This window comes from Triturus cristatus, chromosome 1_2 (genome assembly GCF_964204655.1).
Source record: "Triturus cristatus chromosome 1_2, aTriCri1.1, whole genome shotgun sequence".
Taxonomy (NCBI): Eukaryota; Metazoa; Chordata; class Amphibia; order Caudata; family Salamandridae; genus Triturus; species Triturus cristatus.
Window position 1 is genome coordinate 170,159,670 of NC_140580.1, and position 25,913 is coordinate 170,185,582.

General features: G+C 48.7%; 1 protein-coding gene across 5 annotated transcripts in view; it reads right to left on the bottom strand.

The window, feature by feature from the left end:
* PDCD4 (programmed cell death 4) overlaps window positions 1-25,913 on the bottom strand; it is a 468,841-nt gene that overhangs the window by 303,064 nt on the left and 139,864 nt on the right. For all 5 annotated transcript variants that reach the window (XM_085603425.1, XM_085603423.1, XM_085603426.1 and 2 more), the window contains one exon: window positions 19,165-19,259. In XM_085603425.1, the coding sequence (XP_085459551.1) occupies window positions 19,165-19,259 (95 nt within the window). The remainder of the gene's footprint in view (window positions 1-19,164; window positions 19,260-25,913) is intronic.

Below are 25,913 nucleotides of genomic sequence, written 5' to 3' on the forward strand. Positions count from 1 at the left end.
TCTTATGGGACATCCGGACCCTCGAAGATGAACTCTGGTTCCGGAGCTGATCTATGCGCCATGATGAGTCGTCGAGCCCGACAATCTCAGATAGTCTTTTTTGATCGAAAAGAGGCGCAGGCTGGGCAGCTGGACTCGCTCCACACTGGGAGCATTTTTTGAACGGCGTCCTTTCTATGAGCCGTAGGCCTTATGGCGTCGATAGGCTCAGCGGCCCGCGTCGACGACTGGAATCGAAGAGGTGACAGGCGCGTCAAAGATTTCGATGTTCGAAGTCAATCCGAAGAGTTTGAGGAAGTTTTGTGTGTCGAAAAAGTTTGAAAGTTAAGTTTCGAACCGGAGCGCAAAAGTTGCATCCGAACACAATGGCGGAAAAAAAACAATCTGAGGATGGAGTCGATGCCCATGCGCACTATCGTCCAAGGGAGGAGTCCCCTATCTTGTGACTACAAAGACTTCTTCCAAGACAACAACAAGGTGCAAGCATCAGAGCCCAACACCAAATGGCGATCTAATGTTAAGTGTGTGATCTGCAGATCATATGCCTCGAACACACTGTACCACAGTAAATGGACTTTGCCCAAAAAATACCTTACGTGTGGGTCACCATGACTACACACAGCGCAAGAGAATAACGGCAGAGATTCATAACTTGACGCTGGAAACGAAAGAGGTAATATTTAAAACTCCTCAAAAAATGGGGGAGGATTTAAAAACCAATATAAAACCCCTGAAAAATTACCTTCCACCATGTTAATGACAATTTGCTAATGAGTTTTTGGGAAAAAAAATTCAAGTCCTTTTTAAAGGAGGCAGTGGAAGCAGTTTTTAATAAAAGAAAAAGGGATTACCCTACTGAAGAGGACTCCGTTATCCATTCAGAGAAGGAAAACCCTTTACCAAGGAAAGGAGGTAAGGTCTTAAAAAAGACAAAACACTTGAGTGATGAGCCACAAAAAACAGGATCAATCCCTGGGCAGCCTCTGTGCTACGGATGACCTGGGTGTCCACAGCGGCACAACTGGCAAGAGCAGCCATATTAGCAAATAGTGCAGGTGTCCCACGCGGCACAAGAAGATCGTGTGGCCTTCATGGCACACAAGACCTCAGTTTTCAAACTGATAATGAAGAGTATCCTTTCTCATTGAATTTTGACGATGAGGCGGACAAATGAGTTTTACCCCCTTAGAAACCCTAGATAACTACCTCCTTGTTGAGTACTTGAACCAGCCCTGTAATTCTAAGGCTATTAAAGACCCGGCAGGCATATCCCTACCTGTATCACACACCCAAGAGGATCAGATTGGTGGCCCATGGGAATGCATGGCAAACTTCATAATGTTCTGGATCCGCAAGCACCTTGAAAAAGGGGCTCCAAATCTAATAAGGGCTAAATGCCCCAGACCCTTCCTAGATAACAAATCAGGGATGACACCTCATTTAGACCCTGAATTACTGACATTTCTATTTAAAACAGTAAGTAACCCAAGAAAAGGGCTTGAGGGCTGCCTTAAGCAGTGCCAAAACCGAGTACTGGATACTCTAGGACCACTTTCTAGAATTTTAGACTTGGCAAAAGAGGCCTCTCTTAAGGGCTCCCCTGTGGTCGTTGAACTCTTCCGGGCGGGGGTGGAGTCAATGAGCCCTATGCCTCCTTGGTAACACCAATGCAGGGCTAACCGCAGAACGTAGGAGGGCAATATTAATAAGAATAAACCCAAAACTGGGAGACCTTGCTAACAAGGATATTCAGGGTGACCCGAATGGCCTACCCTGGAGAGCAAATGTTATTAAGATACTAGGGAAGTATGTCTCGAACTTTTCGGCCTTTAGGAAGGCCCAGAAGAACATGAAATGCATGTTTGGCAGCAGAGTTTTTGGAAGGGCTGACAGGATAGGACTGGCTGTCAGCCACGGACAGCATAGGTCCCTACATTGTCAACGAGGTCAAAGTGGTTAAGGAAGATACTTCGGTGGAAACAATAAAGCCTGTCCAACCTGCGCATCTGCCCTAGCATCAGAGTCCAGGCAGTAATGCTTTGTAAACGTATGGACCGACTTCCAGGTGGTAGCCTTACAAATGTCAGCAATTGGAACATTCCTAAGCAAAGCTGTAGTAGCTGCTTTGCCCCTAGTCGAATGCGCTGTAGGCTTACCCCCTAACGTCTTATTAGCTTTCTGATAACAAAGCTGAATACAGGACACAATCCATCTGGAAATGGACTGTTTTGAGGTAGCTAAACCAGTTCTTACCGAACCATAATTAACAAACAGTTGATCCGACCTGCGGATATCTTTTGTCTTATCCAGGTAGAATTTCAGTACCCTACGTACATCAAGTGAATGCAGAGACCTCTCCGCCGGAGAGGAAGGATGCTGAAAAAACGTAGGCAAAGTTATCATTTGATTTACATGGAAATCTGATATCACCTTAGGCAAAAATTTAGGATGGGTACGCATCACTACTTTAGAAGCATGGAAAACAGTATACGGCTCTTGACAACACAGAGCCTGAATCTCACTCACCCTCCTGGCCGATGTAATGGCCACAAGGAAGGCAGCCTTCCAAGACAAATGCTGCAACGAAGCCTTATGGATAGGCTCAAAAGGCTCCCTCATCAATCTAGATAACACCACATTCAATTCCCATGGTGGAGAAGGTCTTCTAACAGGGGGAAACACCTTACGCAAACCCTCCAAAAAATCCTTAATCACAGGGATTTGAAAAAATGAGGTTTGAGAAGGGCTTTTCCTATACGCAGTCAGAGCTGCGAGATGAACCTTAATAGACTGAAAATTAAGCCCAGATTGAGCTAACTGCAGCAGATAAGGCAAAATAACATCTTCTTTACAGGATGTAGGGTCAAAGTCCTTTGCCTTGCACCATAAGCAGAATCTCTTCCACTTATAGGCGTAGGAAGTCCTCGTAGACGGTCTCTTCGCCTCTTTCAAGATCTCCATACAGTCCTGAGGTAGGTTCAAGTGTCCATACTGTACTAGCTCAGGAGCCATGCTGCCAAACTCAAGGACGAGAGATTGGGGTGAACCATCTGTCCTCCGAACTTCGTAAGAAGGTCCGGCTGACACGGCAGGCGTCTGTGTGGCAGAACAGACCGGTGAAGAAGGTCGGTGAACCACCATTGCCTCGGCCACTCCGGAGCAATCAGGATCATTCTGGCTCTGGATTGCGACAGCTTGATCAGCACCACCGGGATCAGGGGAATGGGTGGAAAGGCGTAGAGAAAGCTGTTGGACCAGCTGATCCATAGGGCATTCCCCAGCGTCCCTGGTTGGTAGTACCTGGACGCGAAGTCGCGGCATTTGCTGTTTTCTGCCGTAGCGAACAGATCTATATCCGGAGTGCCCCACTCTGCGAAGACGTCTCTTAGCACGTCGTCGTTTAGCACCCACTCGTGGTTCTCTTGAACGAGCCTGCTGAGCGCGTCTGCTTGGGCATTCTGCACCCCCGGCAGATGGGTCGCCGTGATCGTCAGGTTCCTGGCCACCAGCCAGTTCCAGATCGCCTTTGCCTCCCGAGACCGGGTGCGTGAACGTGAGCCCCCCTGCTTGTTGAGGTAATACATGGTCGTAGTATTGTCCGTCTGAACCAGCAGGGAGTTCGTCCTGAAGGAGGGATGGAACGCCTTCAAGGCCAAGTGTACCGCTCTGAGTTCCAAAAAGTTGATATGGTAAGTCGTCTCCCTCTGCGACCATATCCCCTGAATCTGAAGAGGGCCCGAATGCGCTCCCCAGCCCTGGAGAGACGCATCGGTCACTATGGTCTGGACCGGAATATCCTTGTGAAAAGGAGTCCCCTTGCAGACATTCTCCGGGGCACACCACCATTTCAGAGACTGCCGAGCGTGTGGAGACAACTGGATCTTGTCCTCCCAACGCCCCCGCCTCTGGTCCCATTGGTCCTCCAGACATTCCTGGAGGGGCCTCATATGCAGACGTGCATTGGGGGTGAGAAAGAGGCAAGAAGCCATCAACCCCAGTAAGGAAGACACCGTCCTCACCGTAGGAGAGTGGGCTGAGATGAGATGCCGAGCCTTCCCACGGATCGATAAGCGTCTCTCCTCCGAAGGACACACGCTTGCGTTCAAGGTATTGACTGAGGCCCCAAGTACTGGTGACACTGCACAGGGATCGGCACTGACTTCGACATGTTGATGTGCAGTCGCAGGCGATGCAGCAAGGCAGCTGTCCTGTTGAAATGGCACTGGGCTTCCTGGTAAGGGGACGCTTTGATCAACCAATCGTCCAGGTATGGATACACAAACACCTTGGTCTTCCGCAGGTGTGCCGCGACCACTGCCATGCACTTGGAGAACGTCCGTGGTGCAGACTTCAGGCCAAACGGGAGTACTGAATACTGGTAATGGTTGTTGCCTACCAGAAACCTCAGGAACTTGCGATGCTTTGGTGCGATCGGCACAAGAAAGTAAGCGTCCTGCAGATCTATGGCGCACAGCCAGTCTCCTCGATGCAACTGAGGGTAAATCTGATGCAGGGACAACATACGGAACTTTTCTCTGCGGATCCACTTGTTTGCGTGACGCAGATCTAGAATAGGCCTGAACTCGTTCTTGTCCTTTTTTCTTACGAGAAAGAACCGTGAGTAGAGACCTCTTCCTTTTTGCTGCAAAGGAACCGCTTCTATAGCCCTCTTTTTTAACAGAACGTCTGCCTCCCGCTGGAGCTCCCTCACCATGTAGGAGGAGCGCACTGGTGGAATCTGTGGAGGCGGGCTGGTGAAACGAAGACAGTAACCATTGCAAACAATATTCAGCACCCACTTGTCCTGCGTTATTGTCCTCCACTCTGCCAGGTAGTGTTGAATACTTCCCCCCACCGGAGCGGGTAACGGATGAGGGGGAAGTAACTTTTCAGGGCTTCGACCCGGCCGGGCCTTTGTTCCCCGACGAGGACTGATGCTGTCCTCTGCCCCTCTGGCGCTTCTGAAAGGACTGCCTCGGGAACTGCTGTTGTTGCTGGGGCTGTTGTTGGTGGCCCGACTGATGCCCTTGACCTCTCTGCTTGGCGTAGCGCCTGCCCGAGGATCGGAAGGACCTCCTCTGCTCCTTGGGCCTCTCCAGTCCCACCGCCTTCAGGGTTTCCGCCTCAGCCTTCATGCGGGCCATCTCGTCATCCGCATGCGACCCGAACAGCGTCGTGCCAGAGAATGGTAAATTGGCGATCTTCTGCTGTGCTTCAGGCTTGTGCAAAAATAACAATTGATGGACAGAATGCAGAACAATGTCATACATTCACTCCAGCCCGAACTGCCAAGCCAGGTCCTCCCTGGACTGGAAACAAGCATCCTAGGACCGGTTTCGGGCTTTCAGCCCTCGTCAGCCAGGATAGCTTGATTCCAGTGGCATGGAGAGCAAGGGACTCACGTCTGAGCATACCCTTCCCACTTGGGGTGACAAATGCAAAAATAACAATTGATGGACAGAATGCAGAACAATGTCATACATTCACCCCAGTACAGAGATCTGGGCCTAAATCCATCGTTTTTTTGCTCACCATGCCATTCCAGTTTGAACCCAGCCATATGCAAATCAGTCTTGACCCTGTGCCCCATGGGAACAGTCCAGCCCGAACTGCCAAGCCAGGTCCTCCCTGGACTGGAAACAAGCATCCTAGGACCGGTTTCGGGCTTTCAGCCCTCGTCAGCCAGGATAGCTTGATTCCAGTGGCATGGAGAGCAAGGGACTCACGTCTGAGCATACCCTTCCCACTTGGGGTGACAAATGCAAAAATAACAATTGATGGACAGAATGCAGAACAATGTCATACATTCACCCCAGTACAGAGATCTGGGCCTAAATCCATCGTTTTTTTGCTCACCATGCCATTCCAGTTTGAACCCAGCCATATGCAAATCAGTCTTGACCCTGTGCCCCATGGGAACAGTCCAGCCCGAACTGCCAAGCCAGGTCCTCCCTGGACTGGAAACAAGCATCCTAGGACCGGTTTCCGTCCATCATTTGTTTGTTGTAACGCTTTTCGCCCTAAGTGGGATGGGTATGCCCAGACGTGGGTCCCGTGCTCACTACGCCACTGGAGTCAAGCTATCCTGGCTGATGACGGCTGATAGCCAGAAACCGGTCCTAGGATGCTTGATTCCGGTCCAGGGAAGACATGGCTTGGCAGTTCGGGCTGGACTGTTCCCATGAGGCACAGGGTCAAGACTGATTTGCATATGGCCATGTCTGAACTGGGGTGGCGTAGTGGGCAAAAGAACGATGGATTTAACCCAGATCTCTTGACTGGGGGAGAATGTTTGCATTGTCAGAATTCCGTCCATCATTTGTTTGTTGTAACGCTTTTCGCCCTAAGTGGGATGGGTATGCCCAGACGTGGGTCCCGTGCTCACTACGCCACTGGAGTCAAGCTATCCTGGCTGATGACGGCTGATAGCCAGAAACCGGTCCTAGGATGCTTGATTCCGGTCCAGGGAAGACATGGCTTGGCAGTTCGGGCTGGACTGTTCCCATGAGGCACAGGGTCAAGACTGATTTGCATATGGCCATGTCTGAACTGGGGTGGCGTAGTGGGCAAAAGAACGATGGATTTAACCCAGATCTCTTGACTGGGGGAGAATGTTTGCATTGTCAGCATTCCGTCCATCATTTGTTTGTTGTAACGCTTTTCGCCCTAAGTGGGATGGGTATGCCCAGACGTGGGTCCCGTGCTCACTACGCCACTGGAGTCAAGCTATCCTGGCTGATGACGGCTGATAGCCAGAAACCGGTCCTAGGATGCTTGATTCCGGTCCAGGGAAGACATGGCTTGGCAGTTCGGGCTGGACTGTTCCCATGAGGCACAGGGTCAAGACTGATTTGCATATGGCCATGTCTGAACTGGGGTGGCGTAGTGGGCAAAAGAACGATGGATTTAACCCAGATCTCTTGACTGGGGGAGAATGTTTGCATTGTCAGCATTCCGTCCATCATTTGTTTGTTGTAACGCTTTTCGCCCTAAGTGGGATGGGTATGCCCAGACGTGGGTCCCGTGCTCACTACGCCACTGGAGTCAAGCTATCCTGGCTGATGACGGCTGATAGCCAGAAACCGGTCCTAGGATGCTTGATTCCGGTCCAGGGAAGACATGGCTTGGCAGTTCGGGCTGGACTGTTCCCATGAGGCACAGGGTCAAGACTGATTTGCATATGGCCATGTCTGAACTGGGGTGGCGTAGTGGGCAAAAGAACGATGGATTTAACCCAGATCTCTTGACTGGGGGAGAATGTTTGCATTGTCAGCATTCCGTCCATCATTTGTTTGTTGTAGTGCTTCAGGCTTGAGCGGGGTCAGCCGCAGCCAGGAATGCCTCCTCATGTGTATGCCGTGGCAGTACCCATGGGCCGCCAGCAGCGACACATCCCCCGCCGCACTGATGATCTGATTAGAGACCATCATGCCCTCGTTCAGCACCTCCTCAAAGTCCTCCCTCTTGTCTCTAGACAGGGAGGCAGCGAACTGTTGCAGGGAGTCCCAAAGAGACCTGTCATAGCGCCCCAACAGAGCGGAGGCGCTAGCGGCCTTCATCGTAGTGGCCGACGTGGAGCACATCCTCCTCCCCAAGGAGTCCATTTTGCGACTCTCCTTATCCGGAGGAGCCGTGGATGAAGGCGTCGTAGAGTGTTGTTTACGAGCCGCCGCCACGATAACAGAGTCCGGCGGAGGATCCACCCTGAGGAACGCCGGGTCCGAGTCAGGAGCCCTGTACTTTTTTAGCAGTCTCGAGGGCGCCGGTTTCACCACGGCCGGCGTCAAGAACACCTCCATTGCAGGTTCCTCCAACCCCGGAACCAACGGGAGGAGGGGGCGCGACAGATGAGCCTTATGCAAAGTTTCAAAGATCACAGAAGTAGTGGGAATAGGGGTAGTGACTGATATCCCCAACTTCGCCGCCCCTCTCATCAGCACCTCCTGGAACGTGGCAATGTCATCCACCGGCGAGACGCGGGTAGGAGGCGTCTCCGACAGCGAGGGCGAAAACCGTCCAGTCCCAGAAGAGTTCGTGCCCCTCGAGCCTCTGGAACGAGACCGATACCTCCGTCGTCCATGTCCCGAGCGAGTGGACGATCTGCGCATACTCAGTGATCGCCTGCGAGGGCGAGAGCGAGATCTCTGCCTGTGAGGAACCCTCGGGGGCGGAGGCGGTGGCTGCGGTGGAGATGCAGGCAGCTGAGGCACGGGCAGAGGCAGCGGAGGAGGGGGAGGATGAAGAGGAGGAGGAGGAGGAGGAGGAAGATCAGGCACCGGTGGAGGAGCCGGTGGAAGATCGGGCGCAGGAGGCAGAGGCGGCTGCTGGGTACGCAGCGGGGACAGATGTTCCGAAGCCCCATCACTCCTTGCAGGAGAGCCCGCACCAGAACTGTCCGGGCTCGCGGCCACTCTCCTCTTCTTGGCAGGCCTGTCCCGCGTGGAAGCCACCGACGGGGAATGTCCGCGTCTCCCCGAACCCCGACTGGAGATCGTAATCACTGAGGACGTGTCCCCGATGTCCGTGACGTCGAACTGTACGTCGACCTCGTCCGGCGTCTTTTAGCCCTCGACGTCGAACGCCGTCTCGCAGTCGAGCGTCCTCTCGACGTCAAACCATGCCTCCTCGACGTCGAACCATGTCTCCTCGACGTCGAACCACGCCTCTACCTCCGTCGCCGCGGCGTCGACTTCTGCCTCGACGTCGCCTTCTGGTGCTTCGACGTCGAACGCTGGTGTCTCGACGTCGAACGCTGGTGTCTCGACGTCGACGTCCGGTGCCTCGACGGCGACCTGTGCCTCGACGGCGACCTGTGCCTCGACGGCGACCTGTGCCTCGACGGCGACCGTCTCCGCCTGGACGGCGGGCGCCGGGATCTCGGCGTCGACTCCGTCAGCGTCGAGCCGTGGGTCGACGGCGAAGGTTGCGAGTGAAGTCTTCCATGGGGCTCGGTACGACGTCGATGGGGTGTCGACGTCGACCGTGACACCTGCGACGGCGACCCGGTCCCGGGTCTCGCCGGCCCCTCTCTCGACGTCGAACGCCGAGGCTGCCGCGACCCAGAGCCCTAGATCGACGGCGAACATACCGGTGCCTTCTCCCTCGCCGTCGACGTCGTCGCCTTCGATGTCGAACGCGACCTACCAGCCGGTAGGCGCCGTTTCTGCTCCCTGCTCTGCCCGGAGGTCCCTCCAGGGGCTGAAGCATGGGCGGAGGAGGGAGAATGAGACCCTCCATGCCCCGAAGTCCCACCGGTCCTCTGCTGCTCCTGTCCCTGAAGTCGAATCTTCTCCCTGTCCCTCAGGGTCCGCTTTGAAAAGGTTTTACAGATGGCACATGTAGCTGGGACATGTGAGGGCGACAAGCGGAGGATACAAACATCATGTGGGTCCGTCTTGGCCTTTTTCCTCCCACACTCAGGGCAGCTATCGAACAAAGCCATGCTAAGAGTGGGCCAAAACTGCTCCAGATTGCAGGCAGTAGTAGACAAAGGCTCTAGACGTCGAATGAAAACACTATTTATCCAAAAAATCCAATTTTAATCAAATAAACCACCCAAAAGGGTAGAGCTCAAGCTCCAGGGTCCTGCTAGCAGGAGCCGGAAAAAAGAACTGAAAGTAACTTGTGTTGGCTGTGCATCCTGGGATACCGGGGGTCTCTGGAGAGTTTCTTAAAGGCACGGTATCCCTTTAGCAGACACATAATGACAGCCTATAGGGCTTGTCTGTCCACCCCTTCCTCTCTATTGTTTAAAGGGATTTTGGTGAAGGGAGTGTGTGGTAATAAAGGAGGATGTCAGATGTGAATAAAAATGACATTTAAACTTTATTTTGGCTTTTGTGTTCACTTCAGAGGAAGTGCTGGCCAGTGCAGCCTTGTTGTGATTAGGCTGTATTATTTTGTCTGTCTCTTAAGTGTCTTTGCAGGTTTGCAAATGCGGGACAGCTTAAGAGATATTTTTGATTGCTCCGGGGTCCCCGCACATGGGCGGGGATTATTCATAGATTATGACTATACACAGAGATCTCCTACTACAGAACAGTTATGTTGGAAGCGGGAGTAGATTTGCCCAAATTTGGAGCACACTCTTCCTGGGGTGTGATGGCCAGCAATGTGTTTTGGTCTGGAGGTTAACTTTCCGATATATTGAAGGCACCAGACTGGTCAAATGCCTCCATCTTTGCAAGTTTTTACCTTGGGCCTATGGAGCATGTGAGCAGTGTGGCACTGAAAAACTTTAAACATGCGTAATGGTAGCCTTCGCTCTTGTAATGAAATGATGATTCTCCAATTAACATACAGAGAGAATCTTGATTTTAAGAAAAAGGAGGCTAACATTATCCCACCCACCACACCCAGGTGGGTTAATACATTTTATAAAATGTTTGACATTATTTACTATATAGTTCTTGTTAGCAAATCTATGATGACGTGCCTCACTCTTTACCAGTTGGCATCACCTGATTATTTGCATTTATTGCAGAGAATTTGTCACTTTGAAACTCTTGTCAAGTGCAATTAAGGTTGAAGAGGTCAAATAAGAAAACAAGTTACTTACCTGTAACTTTGGTTCTCCAGTATTGGAAACTTTCATAGTTTCCCATGCTTGTATCATTCCCCGTCGTCGGAATGGGACTCCCCGGTATACATAAAATAGCAATAGAAACCATTACCAAAACAGAAGCTAGGCCTAGGCCCATTCTTGTTTTGCAACCTATCAACCTCTTTTTGTAAAAGAGACCCAAAAAAAATGACCAACCAATCAGATTAGCCTCACCCCTTAGAATCCTCTTGAAAGAAGTTCAGAACCTCAGATTTTCGTAGCCGTTGTGTAACCCCACCACTGAAGATGGTAGAGGCTGAGCTTTCCCAGGGGAGGAGGGTGGGTCGCATGGGAATCAATGAAAGTTTCTAATACTGGAGAACCAAAGTTACAGGTAAGTAACTTGTTTTCTTACTCCAGTATTGGAACTTTCATAGATTCCAATGCTTGTATCAGAGTAGCTAGCAGTTGGCAGCACAATTTTGGAACCATGACCATTATAAAACCAAGAACAAAGCAATAGCATATGCACCATAACTACAATATCAATAGTCAATAACATACTTAGAAAAACCTTAGGCAATATAAACACATAAGGGTAAAAAATGTGCAAGAGCTGAAAAAACAGTAACATGGAAGGAGGGATGAAAGGGAAAGCTCACCACTACTGAAAGAGGTTCCTCAGGACTGCCTGGCCGACTGCTGTGTCGCTCTGCGTAGCCAAATCCAGGCAGTAATGCCTTGTAAACATATGGGTCGCCGTCCTGCAGATCTCCCGGATAGGAACTCCGGCAAAGAGGGCTGTTGAAGAAGAGATCGCCCTCGTGGAATGAGCATGGACCCGGCTTTCCAGGGGCTTGCCCGCTGCTCTTTGACAATATTGGATAGCGCTCGTAATCCAATGAGCAATCCCCTGCTTGGAAAGTGGAAAACACTTACGAGGGTCACTGAAGAACACAAATAGTTGAGAAGACTGCCTGAAGTCCTTAGTATGTTGGAGATAGAATTTTAAGCACCTCTGAATGTCGAGAGAGTGAAGTGCCTTTTCTGCCGGAGTAGCCGGTTGAGGGGAAAAAAGTTTTAAGTATAACCGGGTCATTCAAATGAAAGTCTGAAGGCACTTTCGGTATGAACTTTGGGTTGGTACGTAGTATCACTGTCCCTTTTTTTAACTGGAGAAAAGGTTCCTGAATGGTGAGAGCCTGTAATTCACCCACTCATCTGGCCGAGGTCAAGGCTAGCAGAAGAGCTACCTTCCAGGAGAGGAATTTCAGCTCCGCCCGGTGAATAGGTTCGAAGGGAGGCTTCATGAGTTGGGCGAGAACCAAGTTAAGATGCCAAAGAGGAGGAGGAGGAGGCTTGACTGGAGGGAAAGCTCTGAAAAAGGCCCTTGAGAACCAGAGGGAAGGACCTGAAGATATGCGTCTGAAGCGAGAGATGGCTGCAAGATGCACCTTAATGGAAGAGTCCTGATTTTGCCAATGGAAGAATATATGGAAGAACTTCATGCGGTTCAGACTTAAAAGAATGGACACCCTGTTGCTGGCACCAAATGCAGAAACGCTTCCACTTCAACCTGTATGTCTGGTTGGTACTTGGTGCTCTAGCCTGAGAGAGAACCTCTCTACATTCTGTTGACATTATTTCCAGCGAGGCATCAGTAGTTATGTGAGGAGCAGGGGCGATCCTGAAGGAAAGGCCCTGAGAAATGTTTTCCTTGCTAGTCCCCCATGATGCGGCCTCTCTCATGGCCATGGTAACTGAGACCTTGTCATCGAAAGATCCATCGACTTGGCGCCACCGCAAGTCCAGCTCTTCCTGGAGAGGACGCATTTGTAACCTGCAGTGAGAGATCAGAGGTATGCAGGAGGAAATGGACCCTAGGAGGGACTTGTAGAGGCGAACTGAAAGTAACTGTCTTTTTAACAGCCGAGAGCCCATGTCCATCAGCTTTTCTTGCCTTTCCAGGGTCGGAAAAACCGTGTTGATGGACGTGTCCTGAATGGCTCCCAGAAATCTGGCTTGTCTGGATGGACAGAGAACAGATTTTTCTCTGTTGAGGGTCAGTCCGAGATTTTGAACAGGCGTATGCATGCTATGACGGATTCTTTTGCTTCTTGTCTGGTAGGAGCTTTCAGCAACCAGTCGTTCAGGTAAGGGAAAACCTGATGCTGGCATTTTCGAAGAAAAGCTGCTACCGGAGCCAACACCTGTGTAAAGATCCGCAGAGCAGATCGGAGTCCAAAGGGCAGAACCCTGAACTGAAAGTAGCTCTTGGCTACTGTGAAGCGAAGAAACCTCCTGTGAGCTGGATGTATAGGTACGTGAAAATAAGCGTCCTCTAGATCCAATGTGGTCATGTAATCCCCTGAGTTGAGAAGACAAAGAATGTCCTGCAGAGAAACCATCCGAAATGATTGTTTGATGAGATAGGTGTTGAGCTCCCTCAGATCTAGAATAGGGCGCCACTTTTCTAAGGTCTTCCGGACAAGGAAGAACCGGGAATAGAAACCCTCTCCCTGCTGAGAGATAGGGACCGGCTTCCAATCGTAGAAGACAGATGTTTTGATACAGTGGCGCGAGGGGGCTTGGAAGGTGGTGCTTGGACGAACTCCAGAGTATGGCCGCATTGAATGATCTTCAGCACCCAATGGTCCGATGTTGTTCGTTGCTGTGATAAGTTGGCCTGGCATATGCTGGTCACTAGTTATAGTGGCCACCTTGCACCAGTCTAAATTGACTCTTATGGTAGATAGGTTTAAGACAACCTTTTAAAGAAAGCTATCCTAGTGGTAGCTGTGGAGAGCAGCCTTCAGGCTAAGTCTCAGAGGAATGTAAAGCAGTTTGTTTTACCTTATAATCTCTTGAATTACCAAATGAAAGGACACCACACAGGTATATATATCAAATATATATATTTATTTCTAGACACACTCTACTAATCTCAAACACATTCAAATATCAACGTTTCACAATAAGTTAAGCACAATTCTGGCTGGGGCCCTAGGGGCGTACCAGACCATATACTAAAAAAGAGGTTAATGAACGTCGAGTTGCAAGGGGACAAGGCCTAGGGCCTGTAGAATCGCTGGGGCTTCACTAATCCACCCAAAGCAGGTAAGTAAGAGACCCACGGGAGACGCGTGCAGTGTGAGAACACAGCCGCGGGTTCCCTATTGATTTCAATGGAGCAAGTCGCGGTCGGATTTTTAAAGTTTAAGGGTACTTCGAGGAAGTCTATAAGCTAGCCACTTACAAGGTAAGTAATTCGAGGGCACGAGTTACCTCACCCAGGGAAGCTGGGTGCATAGGTGTCTTTTGGTGTCGGGTCGCGTCGCTGTTTTCTATGGAAGCCAAAGAAGATTTGCTGCTTGCGAAGACTGGAGAAGTGTCCGGTAGAATCCAAGGCTGGATTCAAGATGAAGAAGACCTGAAAGCAGAAGGGACAGTCTTCACAGTCACTTGCCAGTGACCCGGGACCAGGAAGATGGATGCCCACAGATGTCGGGTGATTTCAGGTGAGCAAGGGTGTTTTGACTCTTCAGCCACGAGGTCCAGGAGGCGTCGAGGACGACCAGGAGCTGGATTTGGAGTGTCCCACGAAGTCTGCAGCTTACTGAGGTGTCGGCAACCGGATTGGAGCCAATAAGCCTTGGCAACAGCAAGTCTCGTGGAAATTGAAGAAAGTCAGCGGTGCAGACCAGCAAGGTCTGAGGGACTCACCCAGCGAGGATGAGTGAGGGCAGGCCTGGAGGAACCAGGGGAGCCCTTTGGTTCAATAAGAAAGTCTTCAGGAGACCCACAAGCCAACGGGCAAGGGATCGCGAAGACGCCTCGTGAGGAAATGCTTTACAGGAGCCAACAGTCACTCGGGACGGGGTAGGCCTCTGATTTTCAGTGCACAACCTGCTGGAGGCTTGGGTCACAGATGGTCCAATGCACAAGTTCGTAGAGCGTCGTGAAGGGGTTGCACTCGACAATAGTGCACGGTACCCGGGTATTGCTGTTCTTCGTCACTCGTGGGGTCCACTCGCCTCAGCTCTGCTGGGGTATCACAATGGCATTCGAAAAGTCAGGAAATCCACTTCCGGGGCTGCAGGGACTTCGGACTCCAGCGGGAGCGGGAAAGTTTGGGACCGTTGATTCAAGTTTTTGGTGCCTGCCAAGCAGGGGAGACACTCCTTGACTCCAAGGGAGATTCTTCCGTCTTCCAACGGTAGTGGAACGTCGAAGGGCCAGGATTCTTCTTGTAAAGCGTCGTCCAGGGATATCTAACTTGCAATGGCAAGGGTTCCCCAACTTATACTAAAAGAAAGGGAGGGACTAGCTCTATGGCCACTCCTCTGGGAAGGTGAGGGGAGTGGGTGGTTACACCCACTTCCCTTTGTCCAGTTTCGCGCCAAAGCAGGGGCAGGTAGCCCCTGAATCAGTTTGAGCTGGTATATGCACAGAGGAGCCTACTGCTCCCCCAGGGCAGGACTTCAAAGCACTCTAGGAGTGCACCCACCCAGCCCCAATACACTAAATCCTGTCTGGAAGGTGGTGACACCTCCCTGTGACAGGATGCCTATTGTTGGGCCTCCTCCACTGCGAGTTTCAGTCACCAGCAGGAGGGCAGCCCAGTGTCTGTGCTGGTGGCATCCATTTTGTGATGCCATGGCTCTTTCAGATTTCTACCGTGTTTCCACAGTAGGTACATGTCGTCCCCTCTAGAAGGGTGGGATCATACTGTGTGGGGGTATGATTCCAAGTTGTTTGACACCAAACACGACATGTTTTGATGCAGTCATTCCAAAGTTAGCATTTACCGGGAGGTTATAATGCACTTAACAGTATATGGTTTAACCGCATCCACAAACAGCCACAGAGAATAGACTCTGCCAGCTGCAGAGGGGCCCTGCTCAGGCACAGGCACCCCCTCACATTGTAAACCAAGCACCCTGCCCTCAGGATTGATAGGGCCTGCCTTAGGGGTGACTGATAGGTTTATATGTGTGTGTAAGGTGAGATATAGGAACCTATACCTCAGTGAGGAGTGCTAACGCTACCTCACCCAGGCTGCAGTAGGCCTGTGGTGTCAGATTTAGTCTGCTTCTCAGGGGTGGCATAATACATGCTTCAGCCCCTGGTAGGCCTGTGAAGTACCTATGCCCTTGGTACCTAAGGTACCATATACTAGGGGCTCATAAGGTACCACAGTATCCAATCACTAGTGCATCTAATATGCACTCCAAGTTGTTTAGAGTGAACAGAGAGACTGGGGCCCTGATTAGCAGGGACCCAGCAAGACTATAGCCAGAAATCGGTGTTAACATCAGAAAAAAGTGGGGGCAACATAAGTGCAGATCTTACTCTCCTACAGTTGCCAGTTGTGGAGGTAATGTGAGATTCTGCCTCCCACTGATGTTACAGGAGAAGGGACAGTAGTCAGAACCAGCAAGCAGCTATTGACACTTTAAGGCGTCCCTCCCCTGGTGTCCCTGTTTTCCCCTGTTAGACCAACGAGAGAAAGAAGAGGATTGATTCTGCCGCTGGTTATAACTCGGCCGGTAAGATAGTGAATTCGATGCATATGAGGAATACCGTTGTTGCTGGTACCCTTCTCTACAAGTGGCATTGCCTCTCCCTCTGGCTCCACGGAAGGGGACCTTGCGGTACTGCAGAGTCCCTAAGGATCTTGCGGTCTCCGTGTCTTTTTTTATGTCCTGGAGTGGATCATCAATATGTTTCCCAAAAAGAGCCTCCCCATCAAAGGGAAGATCCAGGATCTTGTTCTGGACCTTCGGACGGAACCATGTCGCCCGCAGCCAGCCTTGACGCCGAAGGACAGCAGCGCCCGCCAGGGAGCGAAACGCAATCGTTGCAATGTCCATTGCATAGTCAATCACTTCAGCCGATGTTACCTCTGAAGAATCTTCTTAGCCTCTTTTTTCGCATCTTCAGGCAATTGATCCAGATATGGGGAAAGATCGCACCACATCTGGCGATCATAGCGCCCAAGTCTCGCTAAGGTGTTAGCAGCTCTGACCAACAGACAGGACATGGAAGAAAACCTTTTGCCCGCATTATCTAGTAGTCTTCCCTCTTTATCTGGAGGTGCTGTGAGAGGAGCTGGATTTCTCGATTTTCTTTGGGCCGCCTGAGAAATGACAGAGTCTGGCTTAGGCTGACTGACCAAGCGGGCCGGACTATCGTCTGGAGCCTTATACTGCTTTTCAAGGCGAGGTAAAACTGGAATTACCGTAGCAGGATTCTTCATCACTTTCAGTCCCTCATCCCAGACGTGACCAACAATAGGAATAGAGCAAACCGTTTTCCTGTAAGGTTCCTTGAAATCATAGAGGAAGCATTCTGACTGCTCCGTGTGCATGGTTAGCTCAAACCTCCTTGAGGCTCTCTCCATCGAATTATGGAAACCCCGTATGTCTGCAGGGGGGAATCAACCGGTGCTGGTGTAGGAGAAGCCGGATCAGGAATGAAATAATCATCCCACTCTGCGTCAGGATCTGGTATTGCGCCAGCGCCCTGGTCTTCATCAGAGGTGTAATCGTGAATGAGAGACACGACAGGTGGTGCGTCTTGAGCCATCAGTGTTGGTTGAGGTGTCGGCAATCGGGGATTAGCAGGCTGAGCAGGAGGAACAGCCGTACCTGGTACCACCACTGGAACTGGAGGTTGCGTCGCAAATCTCCTTCTATAGTCCACAAGCATAGATTGCAAGTCCGCTAGTAAGGAGGAACGCATGGAGACCATCTCCTGCTGGTAGTCCTCTTGATAATCTGAGGAAGGATCATATTGTTGCTCCTCTCCGTAAACCCCCTCCGAGTCCGTGTCCTGACATTTGACGTGCAATTAAGAAGGGCTATTCGCATAGGTGAAAGGGCCATCATCCTCTTCAGATCCCTCTTCTTCCAGAAGGAGTGCCGGAGGTAGAGGAGTCACCCTCCTGGGGGGATGTCATTTAAGGCGTAATTTGGCACTTTTTAAGAGAAACAGTAATTTTTTCCACCATCCATGAGGTCGTCGAGGGGGTCATCGACTGGGCCATCGACGACTATGATGGGAGAATCGTCGCCAAAGAAAGGGACTTCGTCGACGCAGTCGTCGACACCTTCGACACCCCAGCCGTCGTTGACATGGTTGCCGTCGACATCCTCGTCGACGTCGTCAGTACCATCGACGATGACACTGGCACCAGAGGCGTCAAAGTCGTCGACGCGGAACTCTGCCATAGCCTCGGTGACGATGAACTCACCGTCGACGGAGCCATGGATGAAAGAGAAGACTGGGACTGTACCTTTGATGCTTTTGTCAACTGAGCCGCTGACAGCGTCGTCGACGAGGAAGCCTTTTTCATTGATTTCACCTCAGAAGAGAGTGAGGAGGGCTTTTTAAAAGTCTTTGGAGTCGCAGGAGGAACAGAGCTGTACTTCCTCTAAGACATCACTCCCTTAGAGAGTCCTTCCCTCTCCTTTACACCTCGGTGAGGAGATTCGAAGGACTATGCCCTTCAGACCTATGAGAGGTCTTCTTTAAGGCCTTACCAGGACGTTTCACAGAAGGTGAAGGGGAGACTCTACCCCTTTTTGCAGACCTTCTGGAAGATGTTGCAGAGGTTGTGTCGTCACTATCACTGGAAACTGGTTCTTCCCTTGACTTAAGCTTCTGGAGCCAAGTCCACAGACATCCCTCATGGCCTCGTAGAGTTTTTGTGGAAAAAGTGCGGCATATTTTACAGTCTGCTGCCTTGTGGTCCGGGTGTAAACAGTAAATACAATCCTTATGTTTGTCCTCCACATACAACCTCTTCTTAGCACAAGTTGCACAGGCTTTAAAAAAAACTTTCTTTTCCTTGTCAGACATTTTGATCCGAAGTCCAAGCAAGTCTTGAAGAAAAAACTGTAGATTTAAGGATAATAGGAAAAAACTGAGCAGAGCTCAGTGGAGACTCCCTAGCACAACGTGCGGTAGAAAATCTGAGGTTCTGAGCTTCTCTCAGGAGAGTTTTAAGGGGTGAGGCTAATCTGGTTGGTTGTTCATTTTTTATTTGGTCTCATTTACAAAAAGAGGTTGATAGGTTGCAAAACAAGTATGGGCCTAGGCCTAGGTTCTGTTTTAGTAATGGTTTCTATTGCTATTTTATGTATACCAGGGACTCCCATTCCGACAACGGGGAATAATACAAGCATGGGAATCTATGAAAGTTCCAATACTGGAGTAAGCAGATTTCACTGTTTTCGTCGCAGCTCTAAGAGGATGATGCCTAGTTACCATGATGTTATTGTGTTTTTAAAGTTCTTATTGAAATGTTTTATTCATGATGTAACACATGTTCTTTAAAGGGCTGCATGTGGGGCAGCAGTAAAAGGTTATTGCATAATGTTAGCCTTTGTTGTCTTTAAAGAAATCAAGATTCTCTCTGCATGTTAATTACATCTACAGGCATGCAGTAGCACTTCTGTTAAATCTCCCAGATCAAGTCTGGCACCTGGAGATAATCTAAAAGGTGAGAAATCTACAGTTCGAAGTACCTCTCGAAAAAAATGTAACACTGAAAAGAAGCTGACTAGTTGGCCTTTTACCCTAGCCAATGAGAACAGATTTTTATTTAGGGTTCTTACCTGGTCTTCATCGTAATTAGGATCTTTGATATCAACTTCCTCCACATCATAAACTTGTCCAGGTGTACCCCACACACCTTTTCCTCCAGCACCACCTGGTCAAAGGTTTCACAGGAAACATATCAGTGTACACAAACATTTAAACAATCCAATTTTGGAATCACCTACATCACAACATTTATCTATTGTTTCTTTAATCAAAATCTGCCAACCTCAAAAAATATTTCTCTTTGACAATTTTATACAGGGCCACCCTTTCCCCTCATAAACCCAACAATATAAAAGAGTAACTTTAAAGTTTACTAACAGTAATCTTTGCCAGGTTCTAGGGAAAATAATGAAACAAGTGAATGCTTTAAATGAATGGTAGTGTTAATGCACAAATTGCAGAGGCCAACATTACACAGTACTTCTGCTAGCTCAGCCAACAGCAACATTAAAATTAACCGAGAAAGACCTAATGTCGATGACATCAAACAAAGCCAGTTTATACACGGCAGTGCAGACAAGACTTTGCCTTCTTTTTTTAGCTCAACTAATAGAAAGGTCCTCCTCTTGGGTCCTTGCATTGTTTTGCCATAATTGGTTTAGTTGTGGTTTACTGAATTTAACTATGGAAAATCTAAGGTTTACTTCTGGATAATTCCCAGCTGGTTCTCAATAATGCTGCATCTCATTTAATGATATCAAATTCCTTTTTTCCAAATGTCCTCATTGGTGTTCCCTTGAAGGCATTTGAATCTCAAGTTGACGAGTAATGTTTCTACAGTTATCCCTAAAGAGGTCTGTGGCTGTATGGGTTTTGAATGGCCCAGCTCCAGCATACATGGTCCTCAGGTCCACAGAACTGGATACTAAAATTATATTTGTTTTTATTCAAGTCCAGCCAGGCCATGGACAAGAGAGTTAAGACCTGCTATTACAAATTACTGGATGTTACCTAAGTCCTAAACCTTATAGAATCATCCTCCCCTTACCAGATGCCATTGGGTCTCAATGCTCTACCCTGGTTGGAACAGAATGCTCTCTTCCTCTTAATCCTAATACTGCCATTTCTAGTGCAGGATGAGCAACATTATAAAAATGAGAATCTAACCTCCACTGAGAAGGACTCCGTACTGGAATGCATGCTTTTTGGAAACCTATTTCTCAAGTGGTTTTCCAAATCTTGTGGCCGATTAAGTCTGTCCAGCAGGGTCAACATAACATGCATCAGGTTTTTCCTAACAATTTTTATCTAAGGTCTGGGGGCTCCTATGGGCAGTTTCCATGGACGTCAAATGTTCTTTTGCGAGCCCCCGATAGTCTTGCATTCTTTGCACAAAAAAAGGTGATCAATAATCATGTGGCACCTTCACCACTCACGGCTGTGCTTCATATGCGACCTCCTACAGACCTTGCTTCTACTCTGAAGGTAGGAGACAGCCTGTTCCTTTTGAACTAAGATGGGTCTGCAGAGTCTCTGAGCCTTAGGCTCCCCAGTATATTACAGCCTACAGTGTAAAGCTTTTTCGAGTACCCCTCCCCTCAACTCTCACAACTCTTTACCCTATTCACAAATATGCTTCACTCCTGAAAAAGAACTCCTGTAACAGCAGGAGGTCCAAGACCAGTGACCCAAGAGTGCCATTTTATTTGTACGGGTGTCAAGCTGTTACCCCAAAACCAGAAAGCAAACAGGAGGAAAACAATTCATATGATGTTTATTGCAATAGCTTTTTTAACATATTGTTGTAAACAGGTTGGTTTTCTTGCTTTTGGCACACAGTTAGACCTATGTGTGCTTTAAGATTAATTTTACATCCCTTCACCAGGAAGATATGCCTTCGAAATAAACAAAAACCAAGTTAAAATCAAAATCCATCTCTACAATACCATCCTATAGTTCAAAATACCATTAAATCACTGGGTGCATGCCATATACCTTCCAAACAAATTCACTGGTCTGGCGCTGAGTTGGTCCAAGGTCAGCATCGCTGTTGTTATCCAATACCTTAATCATGACTCGCTTTATACTGCGTAAGCCAGTAAAACAGTCTCTCTCTAAGACTAGAGGGAAAACTTCAGTGGGACCACAACAGACTGATTGTTTACTCCCCATTCAAAGTAGAGGGCATCTGCAGACCATGAGGTAATGTTATAGGGAGAGAAGCTGGCTTGCCAGGCCCGACCTAAAGGATGCTTACTTTATTCCTAGCTCGTCTGTTCACCAACGTCTACAGCAGTTCATACTGAAGATAAGACTTTAGGACTTTATCTACATTCCATTCAGCCTTTTCTCAGCCCCTTGGCTAGGTTTCATGCTTGGAGAGCAACCCCTCATCTCTCAACAATATTCTCAATGAGGGATTTCGTTTGGGAGAATCCTGCCTAAACCAACCATCTCTCCTTCATTCAATGGTTCGGTTTTGTGGCTTCCTTCAGAAAGTCGGCCATCGCTCCTTTCCAGGAGTTACAGTTCTCACAATTTTTTATCGATATTGCATTGTGCCAGAGAAGCCTGCAGGTAGCTACACGCCCAAAAAAAAAAAAAAACAACATAACACCCTTTCAGTAGACCTCAGATCTCACTCACTCTCTCAGGGAACTGCCTCATTGTGAGGAAATGGGTGGTGTAGTATATGGTGTGGTTGTTTAACCTCACCATGTAATGCACTTACCAACCCCTTTAGGATCCTTGGGCTTCGTTTGTCAAACCCTCAGCTCAACCCTGGGTAGCTGTGGCACCGAGCAAAGCTTGCGCACAGGAACAAGTGTAAAACATTCAAACAGCACCAAAACAATTGAAGAAGAAAATCGACAAGACCCTCAAGTAATGGGACACCAATTTACAAAAATAGACAGTATTTTTTATAAGAATTTAGACACTAGAGTGAAAATGATTCACCAGAGGTTTTCGGAGGTATGGATTTTACAAGCAATCATAATTTAAGGCATTTTTCCTTAAATGTGAGTATGCCGTGGCAAATTCAACCAATTGGACACCTGGAAGCTTTTCAAGGAAAACTTAGTAGGTGTCAATGCAGTTGTTTAGAAGTACTTGCGCGACCAACTCCAGGCAAGAAGCTAGTCAAGGGAACCAGCAAGGTTCTTAGAAACCGTTACCTCCACAGAAGAAGCATTTATCCAGGAGTTGCAGGCACTTTATCTGTGTTGCAATGGACTCCTATGGAGTGGTCCTGATGGAAGGGATGAAGGATGCAAAGATGCTCTAAGGAGGCTGTGGATGCTCTAAGGAGGCTGTGGATGGGAAGGGGTAGACAGGTGTTCTTCCTGCAGGGATTTCTTGGTCCATGAAGATGGTGAGGGGGTCCAGGTTGCAGAGGGATGTCCCAAAAAATCCCCTCTGGTCTAGCAGAAGTCCAGTCGCCACTGGACTACCAGTTGCCTATTGTCACGGCCACAAGCCAAACCTTCCCAGGTTAATAACTTGCCTTCTGAGGGTCGGAGCAACTCTCCGACATAACTCCTGGGTACAGCGAACTCGAGTGTAACTCTGCATCAGCCTTGGTGCTGCACATCAGCGGTGATAGCGACTTGAAGGTTTTGGGCTTCCAACTTCAGGTTTCTTCATCTGCTTTGTCCATGTGCTGTGACCTGGAGGCCAGTCAGCTGGCCTTTGGAGTCTCTTGACTTGGTTCTCAAGACAGCTCTTCCTTAAGCAGGACACAGCAGGTACAGACTCTCTGTGCACTAGCCACCCAGTGCAGTCTTCGACAGTGCAGCCTCTCTCGCTGGTCCCTCAGTGCAGCAGGGCAGTCCTTCGGTCCTTCTTCCAAGTCAGTCGAGGTCTGAGTGCCACCATTATGCTCGGAAAGTGCCCTCGGGCAGAACGCGGTGGTAGCCAATGGCCTACCAGGTTCACTCTCACCAGGTGACTACTTACTGAGGAGTACGGCATCTGGCTTTCCTAGGATGCATGATTCTGCCCACTTCCAAGATGGCAAAACCGCTCTCTCAGTGTTCAGACCTCACTAGCCCACCCACGGGGTGTGGCTGCCTCAGGGCTACAAACCCCTGGGGAAACCAGTTTGGCAACTGGTTTCCCCTCTGCTTTCCGTGCCAGTCTGTCTGCCTAAACAATGGGCAGCCCTCCGCCCTAGTGTGACACATCTGCCCTTTAAAGGCGGCTTTTCCTTTGAAGCCTGCCTTTTGGGGCTAGCATCTAAGTGGCTTACTGCAGGAGAAAGGTAACACCTCCCTGGTCTGCAATCCTACTTTGTTCTCCTTCCTGAGAGTCGTTGGCATGTCTCTTCAGGAGGGTAGAAAGTTGTCTGGTGGAACAGGCTCCATGTGTGTCCAGGAAAGCACAGGAGTTTTAAAGGCAACAAAGTGGTAGCTTTGTAAAATCTGCACACCGCAACACATTACATTAATTTCGACTTGAGATACAAGTCGGGCTTAATGCAATGAATTGTTGGGATACCTTGGAGTGCCGATTTTGGTCGCGCTGTCCTGGAGTTAGCACAGCTGAGGAATCAGCGTGTAATCCTGTAGATGCCTATTGGGCTACCAAGCCTTTTTACGCAGGAAAACTGTTTTTGTGTGTTTACTGTCAGGACATCTAGGAAAATAAGTTACTTACCTGTAACTGCGGTTATCCAGTATTGATATCTTTCATAGATTCACATGCCTGAATCATTCCCTGTCGTCGAGATGGGAATCCCACTGTAAAATATTCAAGCAGTACTTTAAAAGCTTCATAGGCTATAATGGCCCTAGGCCATGTAAATAGTAGCATATCTATGTCCTTTTTAAAAAAGGACCTAATGTTGGAACCCAGCCAATCAGCTGCCAGCACTCTCTAGGACAGTATCAGCAGTGGCAGGTTCTCTTCAGATTTTCTAAGCAAAAGTGGGAAGTAAGAATCCCAAAACTTAAAGAGAACTTCCTCTACGGCGATGAGGGTGGGTTGCATGTGAATCTATGAAAGATACCAATACAGCATAACCGCAGTTACAGGTAAGTAACTTTTTTTCTTATCCAGTATTGGGGTATCTTTCATAGATTCACATGCCTGAATCAGAATAGCAAGCAGTACCCAAATTTGTACTGTAGTTAGAGGAAGGAGGGAGACATGTAAATCATAACCCCTCAAGATACCGAAATAGAAAAGTGAAATTTGTAACCATGTATATACTATTACAAACTCTGGACAGCTGCCAAAAAGAAAATTCCTATAAATAAAACATGCATCCTTAACGTACTATAATATTTAAGATGTATCCAATGAAGTCTTTCGTAGAATAAAAAAAAAAAAAAGAACAATTAAGATACTGTTTAAAGTTCCAGAGTTATACAAAACATCTACATAGGCAACAGAAAGAAAGTAAATTATATATTTTAGATAGATATAGAATTCCTCTTTTATAAACAAAGAGGCTGACCTTAATTGAAGAGACGACACAGTACCCTTGGTCCACAGCTGCATCTTCACATTGCTTAGATTGGAGACAGTAATGCTGCGTAAAGGTGTGGACCATTTTCCACGTCTCAGCATGACAAATCTTTTCCAATGTTACTCCAGTGAACAGAGCTGCTGACGTAGAAACTGCCCTGATGGAGTGTGCTTTAGTTCTTGTTGTTAAAGGCTTTTTAGCCTTATCATGGAAGAACTGGATCGCAGAAGAGACCCACCTGGCAACCGTGGCCTTAGTTACTGCTGTCAATTTTCTGCTTTGTCCGTAGGCCACCAGCAGCTGATCCGTCTTTATGTCATTTGTTTTATGCACGTAGAATTTTAAACACCTCTTGAAATCCAACATGTGTAAAGCCAGTTCTACTTGACTAGATGGGTTTGGAAAAAAGGATTGAAGTATCACTGGTTCGTTGAGGTGGACCGGTGTCGAGACTTTTGGGATAAAGGTCGGGTACTTCCCCAGAGCTACATAGTTATCAGTGAAATGTAAAAGCTTGAATCTCGTTAACCCTCCCTGCAGAAGTGAGAGCCAGAAGGAGGGCCACCTTCTAGGTGAGAAACTTGAGCTCTGCTTTGTGAATTGGTTCAAACGGCTGCCTCATTAACTGTGCAAGGACTAAGTTAAGCTTCCATTCAGGAGGAGGCAAACACACTGGGGAAAATGCATGGAAGAGGCCTCTCATGAATTGTTTTATAAGAAAAGAGGTACAGAGAGAAGGAACTTGAGGAGACTTCCTATAACAGGAAATAGCAACCAGGTGAACCTTCACTGAAGAGAAAGTGAGTCCTGACTTCGCCAAAGAGAGGAGCTATGGCAAAATCTGCTCATGAGGCGCATGAAGCGGGTGAAGGTTGTTTAGTTGGCACGAGAAACAGAATCGCTACCATTTTAGGCAGTATGTCTTGATAGTGCTATCCGCTCTGGATTTAGCAATAACTTCCCTGCACTCTTGTGAGATATCAAAGTCCCTGAATTCTAGGAACCCTGGAGCCATGCGTGCAAAGGAAGAGATTGCGGGTCTGGATGATTTATATGGCCCTTCTCTCTCGTCAGCTGAGATGGGAATGGCTCCAGGCGTATGGTCTTCGACTTCGACAGCAAGAGTAGTTCCGGGAACCAGTACTACCTGGGCCATCGTGGCACTATCAGGACCAGACGACAGCCTTCTCTCTTCATTTTGGTCAATACCCTGGGAATTAACGAGAGGAGGGGGGGGGGGAAAGAGTGGGGGGGGGGAAGCATAGGCATATATCACAGACCATCGCATTAAAAAGGGTATTACCCCTCGACCCTGGTAGAGGGAATCTGCTGGCATAATACTGGCATTTG